General features: G+C 37.1%; 1 protein-coding gene across 7 annotated transcripts in view; it reads right to left on the bottom strand.

Annotated features, from left to right (window-relative positions):
* Nucleotides 1-4137: 4137 nt before the first annotated feature.
* SASH1 (SAM and SH3 domain containing 1) overlaps nt 4138-20133 on the bottom strand; it is a 191205-nt gene continuing 175209 nt past the window's right edge. For all 7 annotated transcript variants that reach the window (XM_075203241.1, XM_075203242.1, XM_075203240.1 and 4 more), the window contains 3 exons: nt 16285-17228; nt 12726-12857; nt 4138-9636 (listed from right to left, as the gene is read on the bottom strand). In XM_075203241.1, coding sequence (XP_075059342.1) covers nt 9376-9636; nt 12726-12857; nt 16285-17228 — 1337 coding nt within the window. In that variant the 3' untranslated portion in view covers nt 4138-9375. The remainder of the gene's footprint in view (nt 9637-12725; nt 12858-16284; nt 17229-20133) is intronic.

The following is a 20133-nucleotide window of genomic DNA, read 5'->3' as shown; positions in this document are numbered from 1 at the left end:
TGTGTTGTGTTTATCTCAATATGGCAGGTGCCTTATATGCAGAGCGTAGCTACACCCGTATTAAGCAAGATATGTTCCTTCAGATCTGCTTGTAGTTGAATACGGATATGCGTATGCCCAAATTATGTGCTTTTTTTAAAAAAAAAAAGGTGCACATTATGTTCATTTTATGTTCCTTGTTGAATCAGGACTGATATATTTGTTCTGCTTGATGTTGATATTAAATTCCCACTTTATACTGTTGTGACATTTTTGATATATGTTGGCTAAACCAAGAATACCTTTTTTGTGATATTAAAAAGTTAATAAGTCACTATCATTTTATTCTATTTGACTTATGCAGCATATTTTTTGGAAAAAGTAGCTAAAACGTGTTAATAAAACAATTGTCCATAATTCTTAAATTTATTTTTTTCAAGTCTCTTTGAACTGTAGATGCCCCAGATTTTTATACTGTTGTGTTGTTGAGATGGGTGTGCTTGAGTACCAAGTGGGCTAAACAACATAATTTCAGGGCATTGGATACAAAACAAAGATACGATACATAACTTGTAAAGCCCAAGGATTTTCTAGCATTCCATTATTTACAATGGTTATAGTGGCCAAACTCAGAGTAAATGTAAGCGAGTCTGGGTCTTGAATAGTAAAATTAAAACACTTTATCTCATATAGAGTTTAAAATTACAACAGCAACATGCCAGGAGACACAGGAGGTGAACCTCAGGCTCACATGGATGCGTTTCACAAAGATAAATCGTCTTCATTTTACTATTCGAGACATAAACTTGCTTTTATTTACTGTGAGTTTGGATATTTGATTAAACAGGTTTCACTCCCCTGAGATAAACACTGAGGTACTGAGACTGCGGCAGGAGCATTCCTTAATTGCCATCTGTGTACCTTCCATACTACGCTTGCAGCAAGCAATTCGGAATACCCCCCAAATACCTCCCAGATTTAGGCAGCACAGTCCTGATTGGAGGGGCCTGCTGCATCATCCTGAGAGCGGACCTTCGTCCTTACTGCTGAAACATTGAAAGGTATGTCCCAGTCATCATAGTATCAAGGGTTTTGTGGAGAGGTGGGGGCATAGCACTTCAGAAGACCTAGGCACACCCCTAAAGGAGGTGGAATGCCCTCATGTGGTATGACCACCCCCCCTTTCTGTGTGTATGCCACCACTTCACACACAAGTGGTCCTGATTTGCACAAGGACAATGTATGTGGGTTTCCAAGCTGCACTTGGACCAAGATATTGACTTTACATCAGCTATATCCTGTCCACTAAGTAATCTATTGGAATTAAGTATCTTAAGGGGACGGTAACCTCCTTTTTCCAAGTTCCATTTACTTTGTTAAACCACACCTATGGGTGTGACTAGATATAAAAATAAATGCATGGCATACTTACATAAGCATTTGCTCTATGGAAAATGTTAAGGGGACAGAAAATCATCATGAAGACAAGCACTGGAACACAGTCAGACATCAATTTATTATTTTATCCAACATGACCCCTTCCACCCATTACAATATTTGCTGCTCCTGAAACTCGCACTTAATTTACTATTGCAGTTAATTGTGCCAAATTAATTAACTGATGTTTAATTCGGCACAGGTAACTATTATACTGAATTAAGTGGGAAATTCAGTAGCGATTGTACCAGGTGGAAGGGGTCATGATGGAGGGTATACTACTAAACAATTGTCTTGCCTGTGTCCTCTTCTCTCCCTTTCATCTTTTCCATGGTGGAGTGAACAGGTGTATGTGACTGGCAGCACTTTTAAAGAGGCTTCAGAGACAGTTACAAGCCTCATTGCAGTCACTATTCATTCTTACAAGAGCACTCAATTTAATTTCACGGAATGATTTGCATGCCTCTAGTGAAACATTGTGAACCTGATCTGCATCTGTTTACTCATGCATCCTGCTGCTGGTAAGGTAAATGTCACGAGTAATTCAAGCAGTTTGCTAATGATCTTGGCCGTAGGTTTACAACACATGTTCTCAGCTGAATCATCGATGAAATATCGCCAGCTGTTGCAATGTAATGTTGATTCATGCTGAATGGTTAAATCCCATTGATCATTAGATGTCTAGTTTACAATAGATGATTTATGTTGTTATGACAAAGATAAAAGCAGCTAAAATGTGCTAAATATTGGATACAATAATCATGCAAATATATTTCTGCTGAAAATAAAATTTGCTTAAGTTAAACCCCCTAAATTGCCTAGTTTTCAAATAGTCTCACCCACTTCCAAACACATCAAGTTATGTAAACTTGTTATACAATTTAAGGAATAGATTTACTAAAGTTTCTTAAAAGGGAAAGTGGGGTGTTGCTCAAAGCAACCAATCAGATTCTAGCTATCATTTTCTAGATTGTACTAGATAAATGATCACTAGAATCTGATTGGTTGCTATGGATAACACCTCCACTTTTCCTTTTTAGATGTTTTAGTAAATCTATTCTTAAAGCTCATTTACGAGAGCAAATACTATTTTGTAATGTCATGCACCTACTTTTGTGTGAAAGACCTTATAGGAAACTGCACGAATTAGGTCAGGGAGCAGAATGTAGTATCTTTTGATGGGAGTAGTTGGGCAGATCAGAAGATTTCTTGATGATTGACAGCAAATCCCTGCAGAGGGGCTTGAATTTTCCAGGTCCTCAGAGGTGATGAGATATGACTGAGCAGTATTTTAGGAAAAATGTAAATGAATGAAGAGAGTGATCTAAAAGTGCCATTAAGCTGGACTGTGTATTGATACCAGTCTGGAGATACGGCCACTCCCTCTTCCCTTACAATGATAGTGTTCTACAGCAGCATATTATGAATGTGAAAGGGAATGATGGAAGAAGTCTACTACCTTCAATCTCTTGTACATAAAAAATGATCTAGGCCTTATGTCTATGGTCTGTAGAATACTGCTAGAGGTGCCATACCTTGGGTAAGTATGAGTTTAAGTGGATCTGTAAGTTGTAGTTTTTTTAAGAACAATGACACAGTTTTGAGTCATCTTTAATATAAGGATAATATAATATAAGATCAATAAATCTGTTTTGCTTTTCAGCTAAAAAAAAATACCAATGTATAAATGGCTTTTTCTTTACTTCAGAGGCTGATGGTGTCATTGTTTAGACTAGTACTGATGGAGCAGTTGTACTAATGACATCTGCAGGCTAGGAGATGGCATTGAGCTTCATAAATAATGCCAGGAAGGAGCAAAACAGTGAATATTTATTCAAATGAAATGTTTCTAATGAATTCTTCTTGTAACAAATGAAGAATTCATCAGTGAATAACTAGTACGTAGTCACTAGTTCCTAGGGAATGGATAGGCTCAAGATTATTGATTCAGCTAACAAACTGGCTGCCTCCTATTGTGTGTAGGAAAAAGGTCAACTTTATAAGTAGATACTGAGGCCATAGCACTGGTCACATTACAGTTATGTTTGTTTGATGACCAACTTGGTTATGTACTTTCATTGTATTGTCATTTCTGATAAGTTATGATTTTTGAAGCATTGTATGACAGTAGTTAGAGTAATTGGGGCTGATTCAGATTGGGAAGTACACGAGTTTGCAAAGCATATCTTTCGTGAAATCACTCTGTGCATGCCCAGAAAGTGAGCACATACATATGCTCCTATGCAGACTTGGGTGTTTCTGGCACATAACCTGCCTGTGCCGGGAGAGGCGGCACGGGGGGAAAGGAAGTGGTGTGCAAATGCAGCCCTAGTATGCTAAAGGTTTGTACATGCAGACCTACAAAAACACGCATATACTTCTGTAAGGAGATGTACGTTCTGCAACTGCTACAGGGCAGGTGCCAGTACTCTCTGATGATGACTTATCGTAAACCAGGTGCATATGTTACTGATGCAGACGCATCTTGAGGTGCGCACATCTCTGCATATGGGAGGAAATCCGCTTATTTACCGGGCTTTTTTTTTTCCCCCAAGAGTAATTTTCATTTTTCCTTCAACCCTAGATCAGCCCCATTGTGTATATTATTTATCAACATGCTTGGGTTGATGGTTGGGCATTACATCTGCCCTTTTTTGCTAATACTAAAATATGCCAGATGTCCTGAAGATCATAATCACAATAATGCTCAGCAAACAAAGATGAAGTCAATTTATTTATTATTTGCCTTATGAACAGAATGACACTATTATAGACATATTTTGATTCACAGGGAAAGAAAAATCTTTTTGTCAACTATAGTTTTGCTAGACGAGTACAATAGTCTTTACACATTTATATTTTTACAAAAACACAGCTTTCTTGGGCTGAAGCAAACTGCAACCACATGTTGATATCATGTATATTACAGCTACTTACAATTTCAGTATAGCGAATGGAGAAAAATAAGTTATTTAAATATGGGTTTCATATACAGAAAGTGCAACAAAGTCAGTTGTTTAACGTTATTTCTCTTCCAAAGGATATATGAACTTAACGTTTTATTATACAAAGACTAGATAGTAATGGTATTGAGGAAATGGAGAGTATACAATAGAGAGCATCCAATATCACTGGAGAATGTGCTGACTTCCCTTTAATAAAATGCCCACTGGCAGAAAAAGTTACTTGTTAGCCCATTGCAGACAAAGTAGCTCCTTGTGGATGCACCTTTCAATGCTGGCTGCTGGGTTATTAAAAACCACACGTCTACGGTCAGCAGAATGTGTTTGATAACTTATTCTTCCTGTATTTGATTTGAAAAAACCTCTGTCAGCAGATTATGGGAGTGAATTATATATTATACAGAATAGGACTGAGCAACCAAATGCTGGCAAAGCATGCTGAGAGTTGTAGTTCAACAACTGTTTCAAAGTAACTTTTGGCACGGAAGCTTTTAATAGTTTTATGGGAATGTAATTGTTTTAGTTTTGTAAGTTACAGCAGAATAATATCTTAGCCTGTTAGATTATACCTGGATAAAAACTAGTATGTGAAAGTCCCAAGTCAGAGAGCATCACATTATGCGGATATATTATTACAATATTAAACGTTAATTACTGACCAGAGATTAACAGATTTCTATGAAATAAAAACTCTTGGATCAAAGTCTAATGGAATTGTGGTCAATATTGTATCATTAATGTCTTATTGTATAATATCATATAAGGGAGAGCAGATATCACATCTGCAGAGAAGCATTAGGTACCAAATGCCCAAATTAACCTGTATCTACACTGTATGCCTTCTCAATTTATCATGAAAGTTGTGTGTTCACATAACACTTTCTTTATAATTGGCTGCTTGTGTTGATCCCCCAATCATAATTTTTTTGGTGCAAGTGCTGTGTGAATGCACAGAGCTAGCTCTTTACAATCACTAGAAAAAGGGCCTAATGGCGGATATTATACTTGGTCAAGAGGACCACACACTGTCCACAGTTGGTTTAATGGAGTTAGTATGAAAGATGGCTTACCAGTTTCCTTCTGCCTGGAAATCCCATATCATTATGTTCTGCCCAGACTGCTACCTTAGTATTATTCAGAGGTTCAAACTATTTTGAATTCTCAAACTTTTGGTCAAACCAATCTGAATAATATTGTAATTTTTTTTTTTGTCCAACTACTATGGTGTGTATGATATAACGCAATGTTGTAAACTTGAGTTTGTAGCTCACCGTTAACACACTTTAAATGTCTACAATGCTACATTTTAAAGTACTTGTAATATTCTAATTCAAACACATTACTGTGTTTCAAATTTGCAAGGAAAAAACATTAAAAATATTATACATTTATGCTCGAACCAGCTTGACCATGGTCAAAACTTCTTTGCCTTGCTCAAAATTACCCCAAGTTTTTTAGTCATTAGTTCGAGAATGTATTGTAAATTTTCAAACTTTACAACCAATTTGATGAACTAAATCAAGAAACTCTTTAAAATAAATAAACGCACTACAGAAAACATTCCCACCATTATTGTCTCAGTTCTATTTATAAACTATAACTTGTAGGATGCAGAGTTTACAAATACAAAGCAAAAGGGCAAATGAGCAAATTCCTGCTGCAAAACTGCTTATTTCTACTTTATACTATGTCTTAACAGGTTTATAGCATTAGACCTCTAATGCAGAATGACAAGTATGTATTTTATTTTTGTTAAACAAGCATTGCCCTACACTGCACATGTCACTGTAGAATTAATTATATTAGTTTATAATTTCAAAAGTTAGTGGAACCTCGTCATCATCTTTCCCTTGATGGGAACAGTTGTGTATTTAACTCTACCTGATCCATGAGATAGGGTTTAACAATAACTATAGAAAAAGTCTGTGTTCCACAATGTGTCTTTAAAACAGTACTACTCTCATACACTCTACCTTCAAATGGTTGTATCTTTACCTTACAAATTCTAGGACTGTCCTGTTAAACAGTCTACAACAATACAATAATACACAGTCTATTGGTCTTCGGAATATGTATTAGATCTCTGCAATTAATATTTAAAATATGTTGAAAATGCTATATTATTTATACAATTATACATTTGGAATAAAATAAATCTCTGTAAATAGCTCACAAATGAAATTAACTGTACAGTAAAGAATATATTTTTTTCTAAAATCATTCATGGAACTTAGGAGTTTGGTAACATCTTGCATATACAAACGATCTCAGCAACAGAAGACGGAACACTGAAGGATTGTTGTCTGGAAGCTGTATGTTCTTTATAGTGCTAAGTGACTTCAGGTTAGTAATGCTGATAGTTAAGGAGCTATAACAATTAGCAACTATAGAGCTATGGCTATTAGATACTATAGAGCTATGGCAATTAGCGAATGCTTCGACAATATCCCTTTTCTAGAAGTTCAGTAGTAAGAAATATATCTGATAGAATAATGGTTTACTGACTTTTTGTACCAATTATAAGGGATAGTGTAATGGGATGTATGATAGTGAGTCAAAAAGCATTAATATTTAACAAGACACTGGAAGTGTACACAAGTACTGTTGTTGTAACCAACTGATATGACTTCCCCCTGGTGTGCAAATTGTGCACACGTTTTCCCACACTAATAGATGACGTTCTATGGTTATTACAGGATGAATATGGCTAATGCTACTTTTTTGCAACAATGACTTTTCTCCAGATAATGGAGGATATTCATGAAAACTGGTGCAAAGGAAAAATGTATTGTTGCCTTGTGCAACCAATCAGATATTTTCTTTAATTTTCTAAACTCGAATGACAGCATCTGATTAGCTGGCATTACTTCAGTCATGTAGGTGCTTATTTTGGTCACCAGTTCTAAGGTAAATCAATTTGAATATTATGCAACTGTAAAACAATTGAATTTGTTCGCAGAAAAAAATGAAAATGAAAGATAAAAACATTAAACACAAAACAGCAAAATACATTATGTGCGGTAATGGCTTGCAAGACATAGGGAATGAATAGCTTCTGCATACATTTAATTTACATTGAATAATGTACATATAGTATGATTTCTTGAATAATAGCTGTTAAATAAATTTTACATCTGTATGTTATGTGAAAATGTATTTTTAAGACAGTAAAAAAGTTGATTCCAACATAAATAAATCAAAATTGTTGTGATGTATATGAGGAACTATACAGAACCAATTTGCTATTTATCTGTAGCCGACCTGGTTGACCTCATGACAGAGATGAACATTTCTATATATGTACTGCATGTCATATAGCTCTACGTTCAAATGGCGATCACTTGTTTTTGGTCACTCTCCTTAGGTACAAGTTTTATGGAATGTTGACAACACAACCTTAATAAATTAAACAAACATATCTAAATATGTTCGTCTTAAAAAAAACAATGATTGCTCTATAAGCACAACTGCCTGTCTCATGATGGTATCGATGTCATGTATATTTTAATAGGTGTATGTTCACTTTTATACTAGACAATGTTTTTGAAGTTGTTTATCCTAATTCTAATGGCGCCAACTTCCATAACAATATTGGTGTTAAGCACTAATATAATAATTAGATTTTACTCTAAGGAAGTACACACCTGTAGCTCTCATAACAGGCTCCATGTTACCCATAATAATCAATAACCAATCTGATCTCAGTCAGGATTAGCTTCAACAAGTTGGATAAGGTTATAATCATGGAACAATTCTTGCTTTTTTCTTATATTATACAGGGTTTCCACATTCTTAAAATATCCATCATGGAAATTAGAAGCCAACGTACCATTACTTCTACCTAAATTGTAAAATCACCTTAGGAGATCAAAGGATAGTTTTTGTAGTCATAAATGACTATTTGCTTTATGTGGATTACACAGAACCACTCTAAAATAAATCAGTATATGGTAATCAAATGGAATCGAAATAGCGAAGTTAAAAAAAAAAGACTGTGATCATTGCGATGTTGTCATTTAAAAATGAGCATTATAGCATTACACCCTCTTAATTTGTATCTTTAAGAGATGCCTTTTTTTTTTAAGTAGAACTCAAATAAGGCATTGCTACATATTAATCCATATTTGGGAAATGCTTGCTGTATGACTGCATATTATATGGGTTTTAGAGTTGATCATTCAATTGAATAAAATTGTATCGTTACACCTGAATAGAAATCATTTAATCAAAATAACCCTACCTCTCTCTTCTATATCATACATCAGCGGTACAGATCTTGGAAAGCACCCGTATACAGCGTTATTCTCAGCCTATGATTATGCAACCATTACATTGTGGGACAATCCTCAATTAATGCAGACATGTTTTTCTAAGTGGCCATGGCAACATATTCACCTACACACATATGTCCTATATATCTTTTATGGAAAAGTGGCCATTAACATCTAAACATGTGGTAGTCCGCAACACTTATTTCACAACTACACGGCAACAGGATCATGTGCTTTGACAATAGTTAGACCCTGCTATGACACAACATTATTTGAAAATATATTTAAGGCAAAATAAGTTTGTTACTTTAGTTAAGCCACAAGAAATGACTCCGTTCCCATTACTATGAAAAAGCATGATTGTATTAGTTATGTTAGAAAACATTTAAATTCATTGTAGTACTTTGGCCTACTGTAGGCAATGTTCTTGTGCCTGATACTATGGTAATAAAAGCAAACGGTGTAGATACCCTAAAGCACTTTTCTTTATCCACAGCCTAACAGGTCTGGTAGTCACACAAATCTGAATTGCACCTTACAATGTACAATCATTTGAGTCCAACCAATAGAAAGCTAAGTCTTTCAAAGTCTGTCACGTATCATGTGTCTTTAAAAAATGAACATGACGTCAAGTTAGTTATAGACTGCGACAACCATGTTCTTGTGCTCATTGTGCACAGGTTGCAAAATGTGACTATGGAAGCAGGGCTCTGGTTGCATTAGGTCTAAACAGCCTCTGGAATAATGGTTTGTATAAGTCTTGCTGCCCCAAGGAGTTTGTTTATATGTCCTTCATCCTTTATTCCAGCTCCATGTAAGTGAGTCTGTGAAAGAGCAGGCACTTTACTTAGTGTGGTGAAGCCGGCATCCATGAGTGGATGGGTATACATAGGGAGTCCAATTGAAATAAGCCAATCTGAAACAGATAAAATGTGTCTGGGAGATATAGGCTTCCTGCAGATCTCTGTAAGTCCTCCACTTGGTATCTAAAAATAATAATATACAGATATATTATATACATTGAGGAAATGCAGGATGTTGTAAAATATGCATTATAGGAAGATTGCTATTGTCCACTGTTATCAGCTATATTAGGCTACCAAAAGTTCAAAAATGTGTTTATTTCAATGAATATACCTGGAGGCATACAAAACAGATTTCGCCACAAATATAGTTTTAGCTCAAATATATTTAGCTCTGATAAGGTCATCCTACTTTTAGATATTTTCGTAAATTGCTTTTAAATACATTATGAAGGAAAAAAAAACCCGGAAAATGATTCAAATAGTAAGTGTAATCCTAGACTTGAATATAAAAAGGCTGAAACAAAAAGCAATAGTAGTTAAACTTTAAAGAGACAGGACAACAATAAGACAAGGTAACACTGTGACAGAATAACCTTGCAAGCTAATTAATAAAATAATTTCAATGTAAATATAATAGAACTCTACATATTCATTACAATGTTAGAAAAAAATTAGCATAAAAAGACAAATCTTTACTTTTTTTTTAGTAGCTACTTTTATTAAATACACTTTGTCATTCTGGAATAATATTTTCACAATTATATGTGATTATTTCATTAAAGTACTAGAAGGTGGTGAAAGAGTATATTTAGTATATTTTGTTTTGTCAATGTTATAAAGTGATCGTTAATATAGCAGCAAACTGTTCCTATTTTGTTAATTCATATAGGAATGTCATGAATTATGACAGTCAGGAGTGACTGACTAAGTGGTTAGCATTTCTGCCTTACAGCACTAGGGTCATGAGTTCAATTCCCGACCATGGCCTTATCTGTGAGGAGTTTGTATGTTCTCCCCGTGTTTGTGTGGATTTCCTCCAGGTGCTCCGGTTTCCTCCCATACTCCAAAAACATACTGGTAGGTGAATTGGCTGCTAACAAATTGACCCTAGTCTGTGTGTCTGTGTGTGTATGTTAGGGAATTTAGATTAGGCAAGTAACAATGGGGTTAATTTAGCTATGCTATCAGTATCTTCTGTTCATCTGCCCTATCCAGATACCCTGCAAGGGCCTGTGTCCTGTTATAAGAGGGATTTTTTACACTTAGGTTGATTGATTAGCTTCTCCACCAACCAGGGAGATTACATTTATGGCACAACTCCACAGGGGCCAGCAGATGTACAGTCCCTTTGAAGTCACAAAACGAATACTATCTGTAAGATCCAGCACGTCTTATATATTCACATAGAAAAGCAATACATGAAAGAAAAAGTGTTCATAATTCATACTCGCATCAATGTCTGCATGTAGTTATAACTAGTAAAGATATGTCAAACTTAATGCTAACCCCAAAGAGAAGATATTGCAATAACATATTACCACAAATAATGTACCTAATATTGTCATATTTCATATGTAGTGGTGTGTAAATTTGTGACCAGTTGGTTCAACATGAAATTATAATTCTATGATGTACGGTCAAAAAGATATTAATTTTTAAGCATTCCCTACTAAATTGTGTGTGTACTGGATGGTCATAAAAGGATGTCAAACCACAATTAGCATATACACAGGACTCTTCTAGTGACCTCACAGGGGAGAGTGGGGAGGGGGGGGTGAAAAATGTGTTTAAAAATGAGAGCATGATATGAGAAAATGATTCATATCCCGGGGTTCAATGTACTATTGATGTGCTATTGAGAATTTGTTCCATACACCTGCCTTGCTCCAACACAGAAACCAAGAAATTATGTTAGTTTCTGTTTTTCTCCATTTTACTTTACGAAAATTGTTTACATAATAGTATTTTACTGTATGTCATTTTATAAAATCTGTTTTACATACCTTAAACATTGTGTCATTTTTGTCACATTAAACACCATTTAATAATGTTCTGCCTTTGTGCTTTTAGCAAATTCACATTCTAGCTAAGCTTGGCTATTATAATGCTACATAAATTAAATACAAGTTAAATACAGAGCAAGGTTTGGATTACAAAACTCTGATTAATTTTAGAGGAATAGAAGACAGGTATAAATGAAGAACTCCCACAAAGTGCAAGCTTTGTATTTGAATGTGGTGGCAGTGTGAGACATTGGTTAAAGTGGATATTAATTCTTTAGAGAAAACAGATGGTTTTGTTGTGATTTACTCTTGCCACACACATGTCATACAGGCTCAGGTAGTGCTGCATGCAACAAGAAAATACCAGTTTTATAACTGAACCTGAACAGTTAATCATGTCACGTTTCTTTAATTTGTACAAAATATACTTTTTTTTCCATTTTAAAAGGTAATAAGAAAAGATTATAAGAACTGCATTTAAGGGGCAGACAAAGCAATTTTATTGTGGAGTTGGTCATTAAAGAACTCCCTGGAACAAGTGAAAGTGTGTAGAAAGGGGTAAAGGGTTAAAATATATGAAAAAGACAGGTGAAAGTTTGTGAGCAGGAGCAGGATTTGGTTAGGTTGGGTGGGTTTAGGTAAACTGAGTGGGTTTACTAGTGCTTAAGTTGGATGTGGTTAATTAAATGTTAGGTGACCGTGTGACCGGAAAGTATTCCCCCCTGTATGACTTAGTTCGGTGTTGGGTAAATCTTTCTTTTACAAAATCGTCTCTTACAGCATGGCAGTGGGAATCACAGAGTGTTTTTGGCAAGGGTGGGTTACCTCTTCCTAGGCAAGTGAGCCCAGTGTTATTAGAAAGGTACCACCAAGGGCATGGTTCTGTGTAGGGGAATGTGTTTTGTGTGTTTGGCCCCTGGAGCCCAGTAACTCGAGTCAGCAGAACGTCGTTAGATGATTGACTACAGCTCCTCCTGGGCAGTTAGGTGGTTGGAAGGGATATTGAAGGGATGTTTGATGTTAACTAGATGCTCCTCCCGTCCTATGATTAATACATGTGGCCAACTTGCATCTATGTCATGCAGTCCTGTCAGTCTTTGGTGTGAGTGTTACAGGTATGGACAATGTGTGGATGAATAGCAGACTCAACACTGTACAGGCATGAACAATAGCAACAATTACCAGGTATAAAAAAAATTAGAATAAAGAAAGCATAGCTCACGAACACCCATGCACAGGGAAAAAAGTGATCCTAAGGAAACTTACAGCCATGCGATGTTGTTTTCTTAGATGTCTAACACGAATCTGGTCCATGCAGGCTGCCACGTCTTTTTCCAGCACACCTAAGTCTTCAGCATATCGTTCAACTAAGGCTTCTGGAATACCACAGCGTCCATGCTGCAACAAAAAGAGCAAATCATCCTGAGCAATGCTTATTACTTGTCGGCATTCAGCAATAACTATGATGGATGTAACTCACATTTGTCACATAAACTAAAACCTGCTCTATTTGCACATTAGTGTGCGACAAAACAAACGCCAATGTTATGACACACACCAATTTAATTTTAATAGCTTGTACTGAAATTGGTGAATATTTTAGAAAAGTCCTCCGTGAGAAAAGTGCACCACTTTTTCAGCCTGGATACACAAATGGAGGTTTGAGATGTTTTGGTAAATACAGTTTATAGAGTGGCAACAACCTTCAATAATAAAATATTTACATGCTAGCCTTGGAGCACGTTCGCAAGAAGAAAGACATAACCAATCAGTGTTTAGAATTACTGTTCCTATGCAATGGTTTGTGTTTTACAAATCTGTATAACTGTCAGGCAGTTTTCACAGATCTATATGGACATTGAAGGAATGTCCTAATTTACAGGAAACTGTTCAAAATGATATTGTTCAGGAGAAGTGCTCATCTCTCTCTGCAGTGCATTAGTTATGAGATGCAATTAAGAAAGAAACAGCACTGTAGGCCAGGGCAGAGCCACTGTTCGGGCTTTCATGTCCCTGATTATATAATAATGTTGACAAAACACAGGTGCAAAAGCCATTGGGAACAGTTTATTAGGAAAAAGTGCGAGCACAGGGCTGCCATCAGAAAATGTGGGTCCCAGTGCTAATTAATCTGGCGGGCCCCCCCTCCCCATACATATGCCCCCCTCCCCATACATGTGACCCCCTCCCCACACATGTGCCCCCCTCCCTCTTCGCCATACATGCACCCCAACTCCCTCATCACAGTAAATGTTCCCCTCCCCCCAAAGTAAATGTCGCCCTCTCCCCTCCCCGCAAGCACAGTTAATTTCCCCCTCTCCCCCCCACAGTTAAGGTCCACCTCCCCCCCAATCACAGTTCAAGTCCCCCAGGCTCTCCCTCTCCCCCCCCCCTGCCTCCACAGTTATGGCCCTCCAGACTCTCCCTCTCCCCCCCCCCCCTGCCTCCACAGTTAAGGTCCCCCAGGCTCTCCTCTCCCCCTTCCACAGTTAAGGTCCCCGGGGCTCTCCCTCTCACCCCCTCAAAAAAAAAAGAATAGCTAATTAATTTACCTTCTCCTCCGCGATGTTGCAGTTCCCGGTCACTGATACACTGGGACTGTGGCGTGCAGTGATGACATCACAGCGCCACGCTCCCAGCCTATCAGAGTCTGGGAGGTGGAGTTGCAGCATCGCAGAGAGGAGGGTGTGAAAAAAAAAGGGGCAGCACGGTCGGTGACTGCAGGGTCCGGATAGTCCAGGGAGTCCGGACAGACGGAGAGGTCTGTCCGGGCCCCTCACAGCAATACTGGCCGTACCCCCCTGATGGCGGCGCTGCTGGAGCATACGGACATTTGCTTATCCTCAGTAAGGGTAATTTAGGTGCCTTGAAAAGTGCAGACCTGCAATGCAGTCTCATGGTTCATGCCCACTTCACGCCATTGGACATGCACCTAGCTTTGGAGATTTTCGTAAACACCTAAATACATGCACGTTGGGGAGAATGAAACATCAGTTCAAAGTCCATCCTACTAACACTTTAGGATCACATCCTTTATTAACTGCATGTATTCCATTCCACTCCTTAATTTATGCCTTAAAAATGCATAATGAGAGTGAGGGGACATCAAGACTGTAAAATGTGTCCAATTATAAATATGTTTGAGACCCAAACTCCAGCACCTCAGAGGTGGCAGAAAATTGTAATCATTTTGCAGGGAAAATGGGCTTCCACAAAGCAGCAAAGTGGAATCTTATGTTTATATATTGCTGCAAAAGAAGGCGCACTCATCTACTCCATCTGATCTCATCAAGGAACGCAGCTTATCTACCAAACTCCTCCACTTGACAGATGCAGACTTTGGCAACCCCACCATCTTGGACCACAAATTCATTTGTTTCACCACAAAACCAGGTGTAGTTGCACAAAAAAGGTAATGGATTGGTTCAAAAACTAGTTGCTAAAGGATTTTTTGCCTTTGTACTCTGCTAGAAAATAACAGCCATTATTAAAAACAAGAGTTTGATATTGGTGTTTCAGGAAGGAAGTGGAAAATTGATTTACACAGGTTCTTTTTAAACAAATATCAAATAGACAGTTGATTTATGAACTCCCTGCTATTTGAAGCTTTCGCCATAATAAATGCAGTGGCGAAACTACCACCATTGCAGCGGTGCAGCAGCTATGGGGCCCGGAGGTGAAGGGGCCCAGCGTTGGCTGCTAGTTGCCACTGCTCTGCCTTTCTGATCATGCACAGTGACTCTCCATTTGGGCTTTCATTTCCATAACCGCAACATTGCATCCCTGATTATATAAGAACGTCGGCTGCTAATGTTGACAAAATATGAAAAATATTGGCTATAACTATGCTGACAGAAAGAAATGGTTAAATAAAAAAAAAAAATATTTCAATGTATTAAACACTTCTGGACAATAAATATTAGCTAATAACTATATTTAGAACTGATGCTGAATAAGAGGAACAATTACATACAAATAACAACTATGCTGCTTCCGCTTAGTTTACCTATATGGTGAATACAGCCGTGTATATATGCACAGAGATAAAAAACTAAATGAAAACCTATTGCTGATTTTTAAAAGCTCATAGTAGTAGTCATAGTAATTTTATGCACAATATTTTGGAAACAATATTAAAGAAATACCACACCTGTAAACATAATAGGTCTGATTAATTAAGGAAAGTAAAGCAAAAAAATGTGTAACTTTGCACCTTGGCAAAACCATGTTGCTTTAGAGGAGGTGGTAAATTTAAAATGTGCGGACAGATTTATAGTTGGAGTAAGGCATGTTCTAGATCAACTTTAAATTTTAGTGTATGAATAAAACTGTCAGGTATTTGTGTGCTACATAAAAACTCAGCCAGTATTTAACTTATGTGCACAATAATAATTATTATTATCATTTATTTGTTAGGCGCCACAAGGAATCCGCAGCGCCGCACACAGTAGTAACAGTAGACTATACAGGGTGAAACCATACAGAACAATGAACAAAAAGTACCAATACTTCAGAAACTCCGGCCAGTCATATGCAGTAAAGACGGAGTGGAAGAACAGGTATGGAGACAGGAGGGGAGGGGGCCCTGCTCATACGAGCTTACATCCTAAGGGATAATAAGCAAATTTGCACCCCTTGCAATGTAACGTGGCTTTGTCCAGGAGAAAACTTACTAATTTTTTGCTTTACTTTCCTTAATGAATCAGGCCCAATATGTTTTACATTATTTTCCATTGTCAAAAAGTAATCTCCAAAATTTATTTTTATTTTTTGCAAAAAAAGTTCTTCAACCTGTCAGATTGTTCATGATTGTTAATTGATTTACCTTATCTGAATATGGTTCCTCTGTAAGATCGATTTCTTCAGCCTGTAACTTGTTTTCTATCAAAACTTCTTGATCCATCCCCCTGGCACAAGAGATTTTCCTTGCTGACACAGGACCCAACTTTACAGCATGTTGTGGAACACTCAATGTCTCTGGGGGATTGGGTGGCCAAGGTGGTCGTGAAGAGATTAGCGCAATGCATTCTTGTGGAGGAAGTGCAGAGCAATCATTTGGGCCCAACTGGCCATAATGTCTAACAGGAAGAGAGGATTCTTCTATATTTGAGGCAGTAGCACTGAGAGGATGGTGAAATAGCCCATTAGCAAGTCTTTCTCTGCATTTTTTGGCTGGGACTGGGGGCGGTTGTGAAGGGATTTTTGCAGGTACCCTGCTCTCTCCAGAAGACGGAGCTGTCTTGTCCAAAGATACATGGGAAATGTCAGTTGAATTGTGAATCCCATGGTCTTTCTTGTGGCTTTGTAAATGATATGTCCTTGAGCTTTGAACAGAATGAGCAGTTTGGTCCTTAGTCACTACATCCAGATTACAAGATGTTCTGTCATGTATATCTCCAGTTTCCTCCTCAATAAAGCCATCAGTTGATTCTTGATTTTCATGTGGTGGAAAGACTACCAGGTTTTTACTAATGCCTATTCCTTCCTGTTTAAGATTGTCCATTGAGTGTGATCTTGGCCAGATCTTAAGAGATTTGCTCCCATCAAGCTCACAACTTGTACAAACTCCAATAGGCAGACTTCGCCGGTTCTTTTTAGACCCTGTCAGACTGACTGACTTTGCACAAGCAGCATAAATAGGTTTCTGCCCAACCTGTTCACAGGCTCCATGTGTGACTTCTCTGGTCACGTTCAGGTTCAGGCCTGGATAGCCAATGAGCTGTTTTGAAGACGACTCAGGGGATATCGGAGATGTCATTCGGCTTTTGCCTAAAGACAAAACATTACGGTACACAGCATTTAACTTTCATTACCTTACAGTAATAATGTACAGAATCTAGGCATGCGCTATATCAATTTTATTTTAATGTGCAACATACTTATTTCCATTTTTACAACTAATAAAATAGTTGAGAAAATGTAATTAATTAAATAGTAAAACCTGGGCCACTTTTTTTTAATCTTAAGTGGAGCGGACGTCAGGAGTCGATATTTGTATTACAGACAATTATTAAAACAAAAATATGTACTATTTAATATTTCTGTCCAACTCCAACAAAAAAAATAAATTTCTTGCTATTTCCACTTTTTGTTTCCAATTATAAACAATATCACTTTTGGCGTTGGGTGAAAGCACTGTGGGATTTGCAGTTTCTGCTCTATTGTTATGGCTCAATCTTTAACAATGTTTTGGGCTCTGAATTATGTTTCTTGATGGCATGGAGGCAGGGCACAGAAGCAGTGGATGAGCCTTCATAAAAAGATAGATGCAACGAAACTTACCTAGACACCCACAGGAATAATGGAAATGTGTGAGCACGTCATTGTGCTGCCTGCATTCCCATTTTATCCATCTGCTGAACTGCAGACAGATAAAGACCATATGAATACTCTAATGAGCATGTGACAGAGTACCATAAAGCAGCTCTGATTGGCCAGAAAGTGTCAGCCACTGAGAACACAACATAGCAGGTTTGGCTGCACATTCTTTATAAATGTTGTATTGGAATCATGATCATATGGACAAATTTTAGAGGTGAAAGGATATTTAATGAGTAGCGTAGCAAATTTTCTTAAAATTGCTATTAAGTGAATGGCCAGCAACTGTTGCTACTGTGCCTGGAAGTGGCATTCATATTTCTCACTGGTCCATATGTAATTGCTGTATATGGACATAATGCATTGTTCTGATGCATTAAACAGCAGTAGCCAGGAAATGAAAAACTATCTTTTTTGGTTTAAAATGTTCTTTTTAAAACCCATGTTAAGTTGTATCCATTGCTAAGACACAGTGAATAAGTGAGATGAACAAATATTCACACTTTCAATTCATTGTAAACTACTGAGGCATAAGGCACCATGTGCCTCATATGCCAGTGAGGGTATTGGTTAATAGTAAATTGATAGGTCTCACGAATACATACTTGCCCACATTGTTAAATAGTGGGATATCCAAGGACACCTTACTGCTAGATGGAAGACTCTTGGAGCACTATAAGCCTTGTTATGACGTGTTTAGTAAATATATTTCTTTGTATTTTAAACATTATTTTCAATAAATAGGCAGTTAAGTCATTAGGGGAATAAGAATAAATAGAAACAATTGGATGTTGGACATTATAGACAGTTGGAAATTATGGACAGTTGACAACTGTCTATTGGCTCAACCTACAAAATGGCTGCCTCCACTGTATTTAGATAGCAGGCACCCATTCATTTAAGAGAGAATCACATACCAACATAAATTAGTCTGAAGATACTTGTTTTGCTGTTTCTTCCTCAATCAATATTACGTATTGGCATAATGGTATCATTATCCAGTAATAATTAGGAATGCCAGCGAATATACCTCTTTTTATGACAGCAATGCATCCAAAAAAAAGAATAAAATCTACAACTGAATAAAGAATGGAGTAATGATTAAATAGTATAATTTAATGCATACACAATGTGTTATTCTTACAAACTGACCTAGACAATAAATTGGGAGATTGGGCGGCAACATCGTAGATGAAGTGCAATATGTATAAATGGAAAGTTATGCATTTGGGAACTAAAGGTATACAAGCAGCTTACCCCCTGGTATTGGGTGAATCTATAATGGAGAAGAAGCTAGGTATAATTGTAGTTTAAAGTCTTAGCAATAATATGCAATATAATCTGCTGCATCCAGGGGCAGCAGAATAGTATCTTATATTAAAAAAGGGAAACCATACTGTTACCCCTCACCAGTGCCTTATAGTTTAACCACCAACAAATAGGATATCCTGAAGCTGGAGGGTGCAAAGAAATTAATAAGGGGCATGGAAAATCTCAGTAAGGAGTGAACATTACCTGCATTAAAGGGAAAAGGGTATAGAGAAGAAAAGATTAAGGGGGGTATGATCACTGTGTATATAACTTAATCCTGAAAATTGTCTTATTGTCAGTATGTGATCAGGAAGGAAAATTTTGCTATGCTTTGCAGGGAGTTTTTTTTTGCCCTTCTCTGGATGGTGTTTGAGGATGACAGGTTGAACTTGAATGATATTTGTCTTTTTCAACCTAGACAGCTATGTAACTGTATAACTGTTTTAAAAACTTCCTGCCTCCTGCTGGATATTGTGCCTTGTCCTTTATTAGAATAAAAGGAGGTAACATCCTATACAAGGGAAAGTCAGCTTTCAAGTATTTCAAATGGATATCACCTGTCACCAAAGAACAGACCACAGAGCCTCCCGCTCCTAGCCTAAGATCATGTCTACTCTATCCACTACAATATAGCACAACATAACACAACTGGATCAAACTAGAATTGTTCTTCCCTAGGACGTTTTTCTATAAAAGATATCATCTCTTTACAAGTGGCTTTTAAGTGAAAGGCATTCTTCTTCTTTCATCTTCAAAACAACTAAAGCCAATGAAAAAAAAACTGCTTCTGGCTGAAAGCACCTTTCAAGGACAGGAAGCTTTTTTTTTCTTCTTTGATATCTGTATGCATTTAATTAAACTTTAAAAACTATTTCAAAAAGAAACAATTTGATTTTAAATTTTAACTACAAAGAGCTGAAAACTTTGTTAGACTAAAGTTAGAAAGTGTGGCAATATTATTGTAGCACGTGCATTAAAGTCGGATGTTTGAACTTTCTCCTGCACATAGATGTGGTTCATACTTTGTGTTGCTGTTTCTATCACA

The sequence above is a fragment of the Mixophyes fleayi genome, chromosome 3 (genome assembly GCF_038048845.1).
Source record: "Mixophyes fleayi isolate aMixFle1 chromosome 3, aMixFle1.hap1, whole genome shotgun sequence".
Lineage (NCBI taxonomy): Eukaryota > Metazoa > Chordata > Amphibia > Anura > Limnodynastidae > Mixophyes > Mixophyes fleayi.
The sequence above is the reverse complement of the archived record's forward strand: the minus strand, read 5'-3'. Positions and strand labels throughout refer to the sequence as shown.